Below are 17,527 nucleotides of genomic sequence, written 5' to 3' on the forward strand. Positions count from 1 at the left end.
TCTTCAACTCAAACTCTTTCATCAGGACAAACGTTAAGCCAAGTTACTGTTTCGTCCCCATCCCGTCCTCTGCTCCAAGTACGGCAGCCTCAGCCCCAAGTCCTTGCTGTGCCGCAGCTGCAACAAGTCCAGGTTCTCTCCCAGATCCAGTCACAGGTTGTGGCTCAGATACAGGCTCAGCAAGGTGGTGTGCCCCAGCAGCTCAAACTCCAGGTCCCCGTTCAGAGGCAGCAGAGCAGCCCTGTGCAGACCCATCAGATTCAGAATGTGGTTACAGTACAGGCAGCCAGTGTGCAAGAGCAGTTGCAAAGGGTTCAGCAACTCAGGGATCAGCAGCAAAAGAAGAAGCAGCAACAGATAGAAATTAAGCGGGAACACACCCTCCAAGCTTCTAATCAAAGTGAAATCATTCAGAAACAGGTAAAGTTATTAAGTAAAAGCAGCATGTTCAGTAGCTTGAATTACTGTGCTGTGCATTAGACTTAGTGTTTGGTTGTGTTAGCTTTCCTTAAATAAGACACAAAAGTCATTGATGCTTCAGGTTAGAAGCAGCACTGGGTTGACCAAAACGTACTGAATGACTGTTATGGTTTGGAACTCTGTTGGATATAAACAGTCAGTGCTTACTGGAAAAACTACGTGTATTTTGGGAGAACTAAGTTGGAAAGAGTGGACTTAGGAAGTTTAAGTATCATTGATACGAAACCTGAAGGTTTAACTAAGTTTGGAAGCCACTTCAGGCATCATAGCAATTTCTTTGCAGTTATTTGCAGTTGTCATTCCTTAGTTTGCACGTAGACTAAGCAAATGTTATAGACAGATTAAACTCATTTGTGCTTCCAGCCACACCTTCGTAAAAAAAAGATTTAAATAGTATTACTCCATAGCATAAATAAAAAGTGGCATTGTGCAGTAGCTTTGTAGTGAAGTAAGGCAATTTAGATGAGTTAGAATTATTCTGCTTGAAACGAAGCCACGTGTATAGTGACATCCTCTATAGCATTGCGGGAGAATGTGCGGCGTTCCGCACTAGTCAGGAGTTTGTGTGGGTTTCAAGTGTTCCCAAGTCAGGAGAACCCAGTTCCTGGGTCTCCCGTTTACAGTCTGTGAAACCCACTGATCTCCCCTGAGCTATATCCTCATTAAAACTCTCTCCCTTTCAGCCACACAGGGTTACTGTAATGATTAAATGAGGTCATGTATGTAGAAGCACTTTTTATTTTATTTTTTATTGAAATATATTTGACATATAACATTGTATAAATTTAATTTAAGGTATATGTCTTATTGGTTTTATACATTCACATCTTATAATATGACTGCCATTGTAGCAATAATTAACTCCCCTATCATGTCACATAATTTTCATTTCCTTTTAGTGGTTGGAATAATTAAGATCTAGTCTCTTAGCAACTTTGATGATTGTAATGTTGTTAGAAGTGTTTTAAGCAGCAGAGGAATTTTTTTTTTTTTTTTTTTTTTTTTTTGCGGTACGCGGGCCTCTCACTGTTGTGGCCTCTCCCGTTGCGGAGCACAGGCTCCAGACGCGCAGGCTCAGCGGCCATGGCTCACGGGCCCAGCCACTCCACGGTATGTGGGATCCTCCCGGACCGGGGCACGAACCCGCGTCGCCTGCACTGGCAGGGGGACTCTCAACCACTGCGCCACCAGGGAAGCCCCAGCAGAGGGATTTTGAAGATGTATAGTAATATTCTTAAAAAATTAACGTCATATATAATGTGTTAAAATGCATTATTATCCAGCTTTTAGCACTGTATGGTCCATGAACTGAGAATTATTACAATGTCTGTCTTTACCCTAATCTCTGCGCAAGGTGGCAATGGGGCAGGGGTGGGGTGATCTTTAAAATGAATGCCTGGGACGGAGAGCATAATGTTAAAAACATGGTTATTGGAGGATGATAGCTGGGTTAAAATTAGAGCTGTATTAATTCTTTAATCTCAAACAAGTTAGTAAGTTCTTTATGTCTCACTATCTCATTTATAAAAGTTTCCCTACCTTTCAGCATTGTTACGGTGAATAAACAAGGTAATGTCAGCTGCTTCCCTGGGCACGGTGCCGGGTATGTGATAAGCACCCGGGCCACACAGTAGCTCTCATTTTATTTGTATTACGATATAAAATTTTTAGTTTCTTTGGGAAACACATACATGTGCTCAGATTTCTACTGTTGTTACCTGTGCACCAACTTGTAGTCATTATAAAATATGCGTTTTTGGATTTTGTTCTGTCCTGAAGGTGGTGATGAAGCATAATGCTGTAATAGAACATTTAAAACAGAAAAAGACCATGACTCCAGCTGAAAGAGAAGAGAATCAAAGGTAGGGAGAAATGTTTATAACCCATTACACTGGGTCTCACTGTATATCAGTCTCTTCTCTTTAACACACACACGCACACGCACGCACACGCACACACACACACACACACAGGAGTTCTGAGTTTGTATTGTTTTTATCTTGATTGAAGTTTATTAAATGAGAACACTCAGTACTAATAGATGCTCATAACTGGTTCCAATCGCTCTGAAGCTTCCCAGTCACAGAAAGTTTGTACCAACTGTAAAGACGTAGAAAAATTTTGTCTTAAGCCTTTCAGAAGGAAATGCCCAGTATTACATAGATTGTGTATTTCTCTCTAGAATGATTGTCTGTAACCAGGTGATGAAGTATATTTTGGATAAGATAGATAAAGAAGAAAAACAGGCAGCAAAAAAACGGAAGCGAGAGGAGAGCGTGGAACAGAAACGTAGCAAACAGAATGCCAGCAAGCTCTCTGCACTGCTCTTCAAGCACAAAGAGCAACTCAAAGCCGAAATACTGAAGAAGAGAGCACTGCTAGACAAAGACCTACAAATTGAAGTGCAGGTAAGAAGGTATTTTCTATCGTCCTGTGTTCAGTGTTTAGCATCAAATTTTATTCTTCTTTTCCCCTTGAAATTTCCATTAAGCTTAAAATTTGAGCTTGTTTTCTAGATTTTACATTTTTGTCCCTAGAATGAGAAGTAGTAGGACATACATCTTTTAAAGCATGACAGAGATTTTTGTATCTACATGTATATTGTAATCTCTAAACTAGCCACTCGGGGAGGTTAGTCTTTTGATTAAAACATTCGAGGACCCTCTTGGCAACAATAGCCCTTATTGTCTGTGACGCAGTCTTTGCCAGAAGTTATCAGGAGCCACGTTTCTTGAGAAAGGTAGACAGAGAAACTGCAAAACAATGCTGAAAGAAAAATAAAGTGTGCTTATTAAATAAGACCAGATTTCTTTCTTGACTTGTAAATGATCTGCAGGCATGGCTAATCCTCTGCTTACTTAGGGAATTTGTTGAAAATTGAAAGAAGACATCTATTCATACATATTTAAACAGTTTTTTAAAAGAGAAGTGGGCTATATAAAGCATCCCTAGAAGTGCCTTGTACATTTTAAGAAGGTGAGAGATGTTAAGACAACACTGATCATCCTACTAACAAACACTGTACATAACTGTGAGACATTAGAGATCTTCCCACTGAAGTCAGAAACCAGACGGTAGTGCCCAGAATCAACATTATTGCTTAGCATCTCTAGAAATTCTAGCTAAGGTTAAGCCAGAGAAAGAAAGGAGATAAAATTTGTTATTGTGTATATATGATTATTATATCAAAACCCCAAAGAAAAATTATTAAGATCTAAGAGAGAGTTCAATAAGGTAGTCACTGCTAGATAAATACTGAGATCGCGACCATTGTCCAAGTAAACAAAAATAAGGGTCGGTAATCTTTGATTATCCCCCCTCCAAAGATGACCATTTTAAAATAATTTTAGGATATAGCTTACATATATTACTTTTAATAAATGTATTCACATATAAACACATTTTAAACAAAATCAGAATCACGCTGGAGACAACATATACTGAACATTTTTCTTTTTCTGCACTGTACATACTATGCAGCCATTTAAAAATGTTAACAACTACTGCAAATATTCTAGTATACAGTCGTGGTGTTGTTTCTGACAGTGTATCGCTTATCCAATGAGGAAGAAAAATTATACTTAAAGAAAATGTTCAGCATTATTTTAACTATAGAATTTATTGCTAAGATGATTTAGTTTGAGGAACAACATTCAAACGTATATGTACTAGCATATTTTAAAATTTATTTTTAATTATAAAGATTTTATTTTTTATTTTCAGCATATGTGATTGGTCCTTTATATCTACCTGTTCTTATATCATTTATGCTTGCCTTTTTAGAAAATAGACTTCATTTTTAAGAGCAGTTTTAAATTTACATAAAAATTATGCAGAAAGCAGAGAGTTCTCGTATACTACCCCCAACCCCAGTTTCTCCTATTATTAACATCTTGCATTAGGGTGGCATATTTGTACAATTCATAAGCCAGTATTGATACATTATTATTAACTAAAGTCCATAGTTTACATTAAGTTTCACTCTTTGTGTTGTGTAGTTCTGTGCATTTGACAAATGAGTGATGTCATATAATCATGTTACATAACAGAATACAGAATCATATTACAGTATCATACAGAATAGTTTCACTGTCCTAAAAATGTGTTGTCTTCTACCTTTTCCTCCCTCCTCCATCCCCCTCTGCTTGTCTTTTCAATATTTCTTACTCATTTTTAATAGAACTTATGCCTTCATTTAACTCTTTGAATGTCTCATACATATTATAAAGTTTTTTGTCAGATTGTTCTATAAAACATAAAAATTCACTTGGAGTAAATTCAGATTAGGTTATTGATTTTTGTTGGTTGCTTTTTCTTTTTTTTTTTTACATTACATGTTTTTATTGTTTATCATTTGATTTTGCATTTGGAATTTTAAGTTAGAGGAGTTTTATTTTTGTTTCCTCCCTCCAGAAGCCTAGTGTAGCACAGCCAGCCTTTAACATCCAGCAGGGAGCCTGCACTTCCCCGTTCTGAATCTGGAGCCCAGGAGGCCTGCAGTTTTAGCCCTGGTCATGGTTTTGTGTTTCCGTTCCATAGAGACATTTATATCTTATTCAAGCATGGCTATCTTTTCAGTTTTCTCTTTTTTATATCTTACTACCATGGGAATGTTCTTGAAGAGGTATGTCAAAGTATGTACCTACTACACTGTCTTGACGATCTTGGTTTTCCTAAAATCCATCTCTTCAGGCTATAAACACATCATATTATTAGGAAAATGAAACTCAAGATTTACTTTCTTCCCTAGGAAAAAGTTCAGACTTTGTTTTTAAATAGAGAAGGACTGTAGAATTGTCACACAGCATATCTTCTCAGTTATAAGACTATTTAGACTCCAGATAGAGGAAAGAGGTTCATTAAACCAGGATCATTCTGGTTTATTTGTTAGAATTTTTTTGATGTTTAAAAACTTGGTCATAGCTCTGGTTTAATTACACCAAGCTTGTTCATGAATGCCCGTCACAGTGATTTTTCTCTAAGGAAATAAAAGTTCTTTTTTTTTTTTTTAAATTTATTTATTATTTACTTTTGGCTGTGTTGGGTCATTGTTGCTGCACGTGGGCTTTCTCTAGTTGCAGCGAGCAGGGGCTACTCTTCGTTGCAGTGCGCAGGCTTCTCGTTGCGGTGGCTTCTCTTGTTGCGGAGCTCGGGCTCTAGGCACATGGGCTTCAGTAGTTGTGGCTCGCGGGCTCTAGAGCACAGGCTCAGTAGTTGTGGCACATGGGCTTAGTTGCTCCGCGGCATGTGGGATCTTCCTGGGTCAGGGCTCGAACCCATGTGCCCTGCATTGGCAGGCAGATTCTTAGCCACTGCACCACCAGGGAAGTCCAAGGGAAATAAAAGTTCTTTCATCATCATTTCTCAGAATAAGTTGTAGCACTAGGTAGCAGAGGTGTGTCTGTAAAATACCTCACATGGGAAAAAGTATTTTAATTTATGCAAAATTTGTATTGAGAAAATAGCTCTCCTTGCAGTCTTAAATTCTAGCCACAGGAGCACAGTAAATAAGGCACATCTGTCTTACTCTGCTCTGGGCTGGTCAGGCCACATCTGGAGTATCATGTCCAGTTCACGTCGAGGCTCACTCTAAGGAGACACACGGAGATTTGCCGGAAGAAAGCAGCCAGCGAGCGAGGACACTTGAAATCATGTCCTGAGTGATGACTGCAATGACCAGGGCAGGACCCTGGCATGCAGGAGGGGCCGTTCTTTCTACACACTTGCTCATCTTTCTGTCAGACCTCCTTTGAAGAGAGCTAGCAGTTTTCTAGTTGTTGTGTAATCTTCATCTTCTATTTCTAGTTGTTTTAATTGGGTTTAAGGTGTAGTAAGAACCCTCTTGTTTGGAGTTAACAAGACTCCCTCACTTTAGAGTGAACTGTGGAGCTGCTCAGACAAGGGAGGTGATGTAACGTCCTCTGGCCAGAACGTTACATAAGTCAGTTGATGGTCTTATATTCTTTGATTGACAACAGGAAGAGCTCAAGAGGGACCTGAAAATTAAGAAGGAAAAAGACATGATGCAGGCCACAGCTGTCGCTGCCACCTCCCCCGCCGCAGCACCGGCACCTCCAGCCCCTCCGCCTTCCCCGCCACCTCCGCCCCCGCCGCAGCACTCGGGCCCCCTAGCCACGGCCACGACCACGGCCACGCTGCCTGTGGCTTCCCAGAAGAGGAAGCGAGAAGAGGAAAGAGACTCAAGCTCCAAGTCGAAGAAGAAGAAAATGATCTCTACTACCTCAAAGGAAACGAAGAAGGACACAAAGCTTTACTGTATTTGTAAAACGCCTTACGATGAATCTAAGTGAGTAGATCTTTTTGAGCTCTAGTTTATTTTCTTAAAAGTTTAGCTCAGTTTCCAGTTTTGAAGAAAATGAGTATATCAGTAGCAATGTAAATAAAAACAGTTAAAAATAAGGATAATACTATTTCATCTGTGGTTTTGCAGCTGATATTTTTAACGTTGACACTAGAATAAAAGTTTGGTTCTTTTTCCACGTGTTCATGATTCGTGTTTGTCCTTCATCATATTTTCTGTCAGATAAGCTTTCTGTTGCTCCTTTGCTGTCTCCTCTTCTCTCTGGATCAACTCCAGATCAATTAGTAATGCTGTCTGGAGAAAGGTGTGTTACTGTCACCACCCAAAGTTGAGATCATCTGTTCTGGAATCTTCCCAACCCCACGATTACATCCAATCCTAAAGACGACCTACATACGAATGGTGCCAAGGGGCTTTTGAGTTTGAGTGGTTTTGGATTTTTATCATGTAATTTTAAGTAATTCTATGGTTTTTGTATTAGAATACTGTAACCTAATATTATTTTTGTCAAAGCTCCCACTTTCTTATTGGGGACAAAAGTCAGAAAAATACAAAAAGTGATTTCTTTCACTCATTCCTCAAGTACTACACTCAAAAATTTGATAAACATGGCAGCTGGAAGCTGCTTTTGACAGTTGTAACTTGTATTTGGTGATATATACAAGATTTTAGAGACAGTAATCTGTAAACATGGTTACACTTTTTTTTTTTCCTATCATTATTATGACTCAGCTAGGTATTTAGCTTCCATTTTCAACATTCAAATGCAGGCCAAGTTTTTAAAGCCAAAATTAACCACAGTGTTAATTTTACAGTACCCAAAAGTTTATTTGATTGTGATAAAAAAGTATGATCATTTAGAATTAGGAATGCTTAATGTCTACTGTAAGTGGATGCCTAATCAATTAATAAAATAAAATTGTTTGATGATGTTTAAGCTGTAACACTGAAGCTGCGTTAGCGGTGCTATTTAAATTACAGTCTGTTTGCAAGTGCTAAATCAAAACTTTTTGTTGGTAGATTTAGCTGTGTGTTGAATCAAACACAGATCAGTGTAGGCATCTGCACTTTTCATTGTCTTACTTTGTGAGAAATTAGACGTGATATAAAAAGTAGAACCCTATTGATTGATTTTCCCCTTAGTCCAGTACAAGTCCAATGCAATTTTTGTCAATTTACTTTCTTTACAAAAGATTTTCTTTCTTTACAGAAAGATCTGCTTATGGAATTTCCTTAAATAACCAGACATTTTGGCCTATTTAGAATATTCAGATCAGAGAAATTCATTTCACACACGACTTTTTTTAACACCCAAATTGCATAAACTGCAGCACACGTGTACGTATGCTCATTTATTGAGTTTGCCTCATGATTTGGGGAGATTTCATATTTTTTAGTTTTTCATTATTCACATTTCAGTATACCGGCTTCATTCATTCCCTATTCTAGTTGGGAAGAGTTAGTGGTTCTTAAGGAGTATTTAGTGATCTCTTGTTCCAAAGTAGGCTCCTTTGGGAATCTAGTGAGAGTGACTAAAACCTGAAATTCAAGTCCTGAACTCACTTACAGAACACACAGCCCACCACCTGGTGAAGGCAACATACCAAAACGCCCCGAAGGCCTCCACGTGCGGCAGTGAAAATCGTGCGGGAATCATAATTCAAAAGAAAAAAGTTAGTGGCAATAGGATACACCACACAACCATTATTCCTTTACGTTCAAAAGCAGGTTAGGTGGAAGCTTGAGGACTATTTCGATTCCTGTAGGCGAATCTGCCAAGAAACACCTTGGTAGAACCGATGGTATCAGCAAGGCCAGTCTGGTTCCCTGCAATTCACGCTTATTCTTGCCATGACTTTGACAAGGCGTTCCTCCGGAGCATTCGTCAACACTTTGATACACTGTGTGTCTGTCATAGAGATGCTTTTCCCTTTACCGTTTGGGATCTTACATTACAAAAGACTTGAGGATTAATTAACTGATAACCCACAGTTGCACACTCATATAGCCCCATCCTGTAGACCCTCTTGCGGTTTTAGATTAACTGTCCTTACATCACTCTCCACTCCGTGTGTCCCTGTTTTTGAATTGAAGTAGTTCTTCACCAGCTGACTAAACTGGCCACTCCACATTGCCACACACATTCTACTAACTGAAAAACTGGCCCATGTCATAGTCTGTTAAAATTAAATTCCAATATTTACTTAGAAAACTTGGTAGAAACTGAATTACTACATGTACCTTTTTTAGTTTTCTTCTTCATACCATGTTTTGACCATTTTTCTTCTACAACTGGCTGACCTCCTGCATGTTCCTTGTAGTGTAACTTCTCCTTGGTGTTTGCGCTTTGCTTTGTTTTCAAATTTAAATCGCGAGATACATTTTCAAACCTATCTAAGAAATAGCCCTGATTTTGAAATGGCTTCTGTGGCATAGGTTTGACAGATGTAAGTCTTTGATTCTTTGGCTTTGGTTTTTGTGCCTGTTACAGTTTTACACACATTCATTAAGAGGGAGACATTACCATCAGTGTGTTGTTTATTTTTTCAAATTCCAGTGTGTTTTTAAAGACCCACATTTCACTAAACAGTGTATTTGTTGAAATTGATGTGAGCGACTCTATGTCCCCACACTTGATATAGCATCAGATGCTGTAGTTTGTCAGGGTTAGAATGGTTGGATTCAGGATGTTTAGCTGACTCATTGCAGAAAGTTATCCTGTAAGAACGTGAATCAGGACAGGGAAGACAGACTTACGTACCATGCAGCTCAAAATGACAATTACATTGTCATTTTCATTGTGAATGCTTTTAGGTTCTATATTGGCTGTGATCTTTGTACTAACTGGTATCATGGAGAATGTGTTGGCATCACAGAAAAGGAGGCTAAGAAAATGGATGTGTACATCTGTAATGATTGTAAACGGGCACAAGAGGGCAACAGTGAGGAATTGTACTGTATCTGCAGAACACCTTATGATGAGTCACAGTGAGTTCTGATAAGAGCATCATATTTAATAATTTAGGAAGCCAAATTGCTCTGACTGGTTACTTATTTGTTTTAAAATAAAAAGCAAGGTATTTTTCTGCATATATTATACACTTACATTACAAATTCTTTTCCAATTTTTTTTCTCTTCTTCCCTCTTTACCTCCCCTTCAAAATTTTATGTTGCTTCATAGTGAATGTTTGAGATGCATTGGGGAAAATGTGGTTTAATGGTAGACTTGATTCTTCAATATGTAACATAGAAATTAATGAGATTAAAATGGCCTGACTTGTTTGGACTTTATCAGTGTTTTGAAATGGTGCTTTATTGCAGGTTAGAAAAACACTAATTTGGGTACAAGCTCCGAGACTCTGTTAAACAGCTTTTAGGATTTTGAACTCCCAGTTGGGTGGCCAATATCAGCTTCCCATTTGATATGGTATTAGTTGAAAGATTTTTGTCTTTATTTTGTTTTGAGCTTTGAAGTCAATTAAATGTTTTACATTTTTCTTCATATTGGTTCTCCAATTTTGACAGTGTTCTTAAACCTTTAATGCTTGTTCTTAACATCAGAAATACTAAAGTAACTCATTGGAATGTCAATCTTCAAAAGTATTAAAACAATTATAAATACTAAAACTATTTTATATCCCAGGGTTAGAATATATGCAATGCATGTTTTATTACTTTTTAAAGTAAATTATAAGTAATGTGATCCCATCTGTTTTGAATTCACATTTCCATTTCGGATCTTGCAGATTTTATATTGGCTGTGATCGGTGTCAGAATTGGTACCATGGGCGCTGCGTTGGCATCTTGCAAAGTGAGGCAGAACTCATTGACGAGTATGTCTGTCCACAGTGCCAGTCAACAGAGGATGCCATGACAGTGCTCACGCCGCTAACAGAGAAAGATTACGAGGGTTTGAAGAGGGTGCTGCGTTCTTTACAGGTGAGAAACCACGCTCTGTGCAGCATTTAAAGATGAAATCAATCAGCGTGACCTTGGAAACACGCCTGGGGTTTGACCTTTACAATCTTAGAGCACCTGACTATTTAGTGACTCCCAGCTGAAGTGCTCCACAGACTTCAGTCCTTCCCATGCCGACTGTTGTTGTTTAGCTAATGCTCATGTTTAAAATGACTCATTATTTTTTTTTTTTTTTTTTTTTTGGTGGTACACAGGCCTCTCCTGTTACGGAGCACAGGCTCCGGACGCGCAGGCTCAGTGGCCATGGCTCACGGGCCCAGCCGCTCTGCGGCATGTGGGATCTTCCTGGACTGGGACACGAACCCTTGTCCCCTGCATTGGCAGACGGAGTCTCAACCACTGCGCCACCACGGAAGCCCATGACTCATTATTTTTAACCTAAATTTTATTTTTAAAGAAAACCATCTTACCACCATTGATTGAAAAGCCATTTGATTAAATTCTAGTGAGATACAAATGCTTATCTAAGGCTCTGAGCCAAAGCCTTCCCTCCCTTATTAAAAACAAGAAGGAAGGTGGGGGTGGCTTCTAAGATTAGCAAGCATTAGAGATGTATTCCAGGCATAGGAGTGCTAGATTAACACTTCCTCCTGTTGTGATCATAATTAGAAGCGTTGAAAGAACTGAAACGAGAACAATAGTCTCAATATGTGGTTGAATGTTATTTAACATCACCATCACACCTCTGCCACATCATTAGCCTGCAGAGGTAACCATTCCACACTTGGAACCCATCCCACTCCAGTTTAATTGGTGTGATTGCAGTGCCAACATCGCTCAGTTGGCAGGTCATCGTGAAGGGACCAGAGTACAGACTCCTTGACCCCTAAGCTAGTGCTCCACCATCCCCGCTCCAGGCCAAGTTTCCAGACCTCTCTTGGAGAACCATTATTACAGAGCATGCTCGTCTGAGATAATTTGTGACTACAGCAAAAATCATCTAAGTATAAATAATTTCATCTCTCAAGTTTAAAACTGACTCTTCCAGTTCTTGGATGCAAGAACTCAAATGGGAAACTTAAGTGAAATTGTCATTTCCACCTGACAATAACCTGACAATAACCAATGATGCCTTTCTGTTGTTGTTGTTCATTATAGGCCCATAAGATGGCCTGGCCTTTCCTTGAACCAGTGGATCCTAATGATGCGCCAGATTATTACGGTGTTATTAAGGAACCTATGGGTAAGTGCTTGAGTTGAACATGGAGTTTTTTCAGAAGTCTCAGCAGCTACTTCATTTATCATCCAAAAAATCGATACATCATGAACATATGCTGAGCAAGACTGGTGAGAGTCCAAACTGGTATACGGTCATTTGTAGGATAAACTGGGAGCACGTATTAAAGTTCAAGTGTGTGTACCTTTGGACCCAGCAGTTGCATCTCTTAGGATTTACATGTGCACAGGTGTGTTGTTCATCGCAGTAGTGTTCATAATTGCAGAAATACTGAAAATGAAATAAATAGCCATCAGTAGAGGAGTAGCTAAATCAAAGGATGAGCAGAGTATTCTCTACTGTATAATGAGTGAGGTCAGTGAACGGATTGGGGTCCTTGTGAGCCTCTCCTCTTTCCTGTCACCTCTTCTTCATCTTTTCCTGAAGGAGAGCAAAGGTAGAAATCCAAGAGAATATAGCCTCATTGCCCAGAAAATAAAAGTGGTACTAAATAACAGCTACAAGTAACTATACAGTAAGTCCCCTACATAACAAACCTTCAAGTTGCGAACTTTCAAAAATGCGAACGTGCATTCGCATGTCCAGTCATGTAAGTTAGTTCACGTGTCTGGTGTCCATTGTCACACGTGTGCATCCTCTACAAGTGGTTGTGCTTTTGTGTACTTTACAGTACTGTATAGAGTACAGTAGTACAGTATCTTTATTTCAAGCCCAGGATGTCTGGAAGCAAGTGTAAAAGCATCGGTGATGTGGCTGGTACTACTGTATACTTTTCAAGTATACAGTACTATACTGTACTGTAAGATTAAAAATGTTTTCTGTGTATTATTTGTGTGAAAAGTACTACAAACCTATTATAGTACAGTACTACATAGCTGATTGTGTTAGTTGGGTACCTGGGCTAACTTTGTCAGACTTACGAACGTGCTCTCGGAACGGAACTCATTCATATGTAGGGGATTTACTGTATTAAGATGAACAGCTACCGGTGATTATATTAAAAATACTTTATCTACGAAAGAAGTTATAGAAATTAAAACATAGCTAAAAGCTTCCAAAACTGCCCAAAAATTAGCTCTAGCTGATGAAAATATTCCAAACGGCCAGCTAAGCATTTTTTTAATGGGTATGGTTTTATTGTATATTTGAAAGTTGCCAGGAGAGTGGATCTTAAAAGTTCTCATCACCAAAAAAAAAAGTTTGTAACTATATGCGTATTATATACGCATTAATACATATATATACATATATATAGTATTGTGGTGATCATTTCTCAATATGTATATTGAGATATGTATGTATATATGATTTGATGTTTGTATATATTGAGAAATGGTGATCATTTCTCAATCAAACATCAAATCATCCCATTGGGACTTCCCTGGTGGTGCAGTGGTTAAGAATCCGCCTGCCAATGCAGGGGACACGGGTTCGATCCCTCGTCCGGGAAGATCCCACATGCCGCGGAGCAACTAAGCCTGTGTGCCACAACTATTGAGCCTGCGTGCTGCAACTACTGAAACCCGTGTGCCTAGAGCCCGTGCTCCACAACAAGAGGAGCCACCGCAATGAGAAGCCCGTGTACCGCAACGAAGAGTAGCCCCCACTCACTGCAACTAGAGAAAGCCCGCACAACAACAAAGACCCAACACAGCCAAAAATATATAAATTAAAAAAAATATCATCGCATTGTATACATAAAGGTACCACAGTGTTCTATGTCAATTATACCTCAGTTTAAAAATAAAAGGAAAAAATTAAAGGAATTAAAGTTCAAACAGGTTTTTAAGAAAAAAAAAAGAAAAGACGGGTTGTATTGACGGCAACTTCAAAGATGCAGAAACATGAAGAAGAGATAAATGAGGGCTTATCTTCAGGAAGAAAAACCATAAATATGTTAAGTAGCCGTTACCTCTATCCTCCTCATGTCTAAGATAGAAGAAATTAATCATTGTACACATTTCAGATTTGAATAATCTCCTTTGAGAAAGTACCTGGGGTGTTTATTTAAATAAATAGATGTCTTTTGCTTCTAAAAATAACTTGATTATAGAAAATTTAAGAAATAAAAAAAGTAAGAAAAGATAAATGCACTTTTGATCTTTTTCTCACTGAATGCTATCACATTTTGGTGTGTTCGTGTGTGTGTGTAAAAATTGAAAACTTTTTTTTTTTTTTTTAAATATTGAGATCATATAGTAAATGTTTGTGTCTGGCAGTCATTTTCCTGTGTCATTAATCTTCAATAACATGATAATAATGGCTTTGTATAGTCTGTAAATTGAATATGCCTTAACTTATTTAGCCAAAATTCTTTTCTTGAAGAGCTAGAATGTTTTCCTGTCTTTTTCTTTTCTTTTTTTAATATCACCAAGATAAACAGCATTTTATGTGGGTATGTACATACAGATAATACAGGTCTCCCAAGCATACTGTTGAAAGAAATAGGAAAGTTACAGAGCAATCCCTGGGTTTTAAGCAGTAAACAGTTGTATGTTTTCTAAGGGTATGTACATGTGTTTAGAGATGCATAGCAAATGTCTGGAAAGTTACTAACGTGATTGATTGATTGATTATAAATTTATTTTACTTTTGGCTGCGTTGGGTCTTCATTGCTGTGCATGGGCTTTCTCTAGTTGCGGTGAGCAGGGCTACTCTTTGTTGCGGTGTGCAGGCTTCTCATTGCGGTGGCATCTTGTTGCGGAGCACGGGCTTTAGGCGCGTGGGCTTCAGTAGTTGTGGCATGGGGGCTCAGTAGTTGTGGCTCATGGGCTCTAGAGCACAGGCTCAGTAGTTGTGGCACACGGGCGTAGGTGCTCAGTGGCATGTGCGGTCTTCCGGACCAGGGCTCGAACCCCTGTCCCCTGCATTGGCAGGCAGATTCTTAACCACTGCACCACCAGGGACGTCCCCCCTACATCGTTTTTAATTGTATGACGTTAAGGTAATTTATTTAATCACCCCTCCATAATGGATTTTTTGGCTGTCTGCAGTTTTTGCTGCTATAAATGACACTTCTGTGAACATCCTTGTGCATCCGCCCTGTTCTTGTTTGTTTTCTTAGGAAAAATTTCTAGAAATAGAATTTCTGTGCCAAAGGGTGTGTGTATACTTTTTAGGCTTTTGGTAAGTATTTTCAAATTGCACTTCAGCAGATTGAACCAGTTTCCACTGATAGCATATATCTGTACCCTTTTCTCTGCACACTTGAAAACCCTGAGCATTATCACTCTTTCGAGGAGAAAAAGTTTTCTTTGTAAATATTTATTTCAAAAGAATATGTTTGATGTACAAATGCAGATGTTACAGAGATATAGGGAGTAAAATGTAAAATTTACCACCACTTTCATCCACCTTTAGAGGTAGCCCCTGTTAATAGGCTGATGTTATTTAATTTTTAATTTCTGCTAATTTGGGCAAAGGAAGTGACTCTTTGGCTTTGCCTGTCTTCAGTAACTAGTGATGTGCTTATAACTGTTTGTACTTCTGCATGAGTTCCCTATTTATGTATTTTGCCATTTTGCTCTTGATATATTCATACTGTTGTCAGTGTTACTTAAGGGTTATTTATAAACTAAGGATATTTTAATGTTTTATGGCAATTTTTTGGTCATGTGATAGTTTTTAACATTTTTTTAATTCAGATCTATTAATCATTATGAATTCTACCTTTAGAGTTGTATTTTTAGCCTTTTTCCCTACCCCAGATATATAAATACTTACCTGTATGTTCTCCTAGTACTTTTTTTTTTTTTAAGGGATACTAATTAAGTTGAAATCATTAAATGTCCAAACACTACTCACATACTTTATTACAATTAGTCAGGAAGTGCCCAGAACTTAAGTCTGAATATGGTGATACTCGGGCGGGCTGTGTTAAGCTTTCTGCCTACCTTGTACAGTTTATGTGACCTACACAGAATGGATGCGCCCAAGTCTTGTTCGGAATTTAATCAGGCTGGGTACATTTTTGCAGTTGTTCTTGTTTACACGTTTTTCCCCTACCTGCGTAAACTGGAACTATCAAAGACGTGTTTGTGTGTTAAAATATTATATGTATAACATAAAATTGCCATTTTTAACTACTTTTATACGCACAATTCAGTGATTAACTACATTCACTTTTGTTCTTAAATTTTAATTCACCTCGGATTACTTTGGCATATAGTGTGAGGTAGAATTTTTCTTCAGATATAGGTAGGCAGTTGCCTCAACCCAATTTATTAATGCATTCTTCCTGCCTCTGCTTATTTGAAATGACATCCTCAACATAGGTGAAATTCTCACGCTGAATACAGTTATGTCTGTTCCTGTTTTGAATTCAGTTCCATTAATGTTTGTATCATGTTGTGCAATGCCACACGTTTTGTTATCACAGCTTTATAAATTTTTTTATATAAAATTTATCTTATTTATTTATTTTTGGTTGCATTGGGTCTTCATTGCGGTGCGCGGGCTTCTCATTGTGGTGGCTTCTCTTGTTGCAGACCTGTGGGCTCTAGGCACGCAGGCTCAGTAGTTGTGGCACATGGGCTTCGTTGCTCCACAGCCTGTGGGATCTTCCCGGACCAGGGCTCGAACCCATGTCCCCTGCATTGGCAGGCGGATTCTTAACCACTACGCCACCAGGGAAGTCCCTGTAATTTTTTTTAATGTCTCATAGATTAAATTTTCTCCCTTTACTTTTATTTTTCAAATGTTTCTTAGATATTCCTACACTTTTATTTTTTGAATGTACTTTAAAATTATTTTCTCAAATTCTAAAATAATTACTGAGATTTAGTTAGGAATTGTGTTATCTGTCAATCCTAGATTGATTTGAGATCACTGACCTTTTATTCTCCCAGGTTTTCATGTCATGTTGTATATGGAATTTTCCTTCAAGCACAACTGTCTCCTGGGACCCACTGTTACTTTGGGTGGATTTAGCTCAGTATTCCACAGCAGTTACCTGTGTACCACCCTAGTAATTTTTTCCATTTCTGCACACTACCTCTACTTTTACATACTGCTATTTTTATTCATATCAGCTAATATTTTTCCCTTAAGTTTATTTTAAGTAGACACTTTATATTATTACCAACATAATCGGTAAGTCAGTATCACTTGTCACCAATAAAAGGTAACAATAACAATTTAAAAGGAAACAAAATTATATTATTAAAGTCTAATACAAGGATCACAAAACCACAGAGATTTTATTCTTAATTCTGGACTTCTTCTCTTTGTACATGTAAGGTATTTAATCAATTGTTTGCATGTGGAAATGTGTTATACTTAGATACGTATTGTTCATGTTGGTGTAGTGTTTGCTTTGTTTCAAACCAATTGAATAAAGAGCTATTCTCTGTAGTTAATTGAAAGTAAAAGACCCTTCTTAACGGTAGCCAAGATTTATCTTTTAGACCCCAAATCAAAAACAAAATTGGAAAAATGCTGCTATTTTCTTCAAGAATTGCTACGTAGTCTTCACTGGTAAACCAGCCTGGTTCCAGGACTGCTTGGGCAAGATGTTATGTATTCTTATTTGTCAGAACTGCAGGCAGTATCCACACTGGAACAACCTTAA

At 38.2% G+C, this 17,527-nt stretch overlaps 1 protein-coding gene across 1 annotated transcript in view; it reads left to right on the plus strand.

The window, feature by feature from the left end:
* Positions 1-17,527, plus strand: part of BPTF (bromodomain PHD finger transcription factor) — a 134,178-nt gene that overhangs the window by 110,468 nt on the left and 6,183 nt on the right. The window contains exons 24-28 of the mRNA XM_065896814.1: positions 2,260-2,342; positions 2,663-2,888; positions 6,459-6,787; positions 10,550-10,742; positions 11,880-11,964. Coding sequence (XP_065752886.1) covers positions 2,260-2,342; positions 2,663-2,888; positions 6,459-6,787; positions 10,550-10,742; positions 11,880-11,964 — 916 coding nt within the window. The remainder of the gene's footprint in view (positions 1-2,259; positions 2,343-2,662; positions 2,889-6,458; positions 6,788-10,549; positions 10,743-11,879; positions 11,965-17,527) is intronic.

Source organism: Phocoena phocoena, chromosome 19 (assembly GCF_963924675.1).
Source record: "Phocoena phocoena chromosome 19, mPhoPho1.1, whole genome shotgun sequence".
NCBI lineage: Eukaryota > Metazoa > Chordata > Mammalia > Artiodactyla > Phocoenidae > Phocoena > Phocoena phocoena.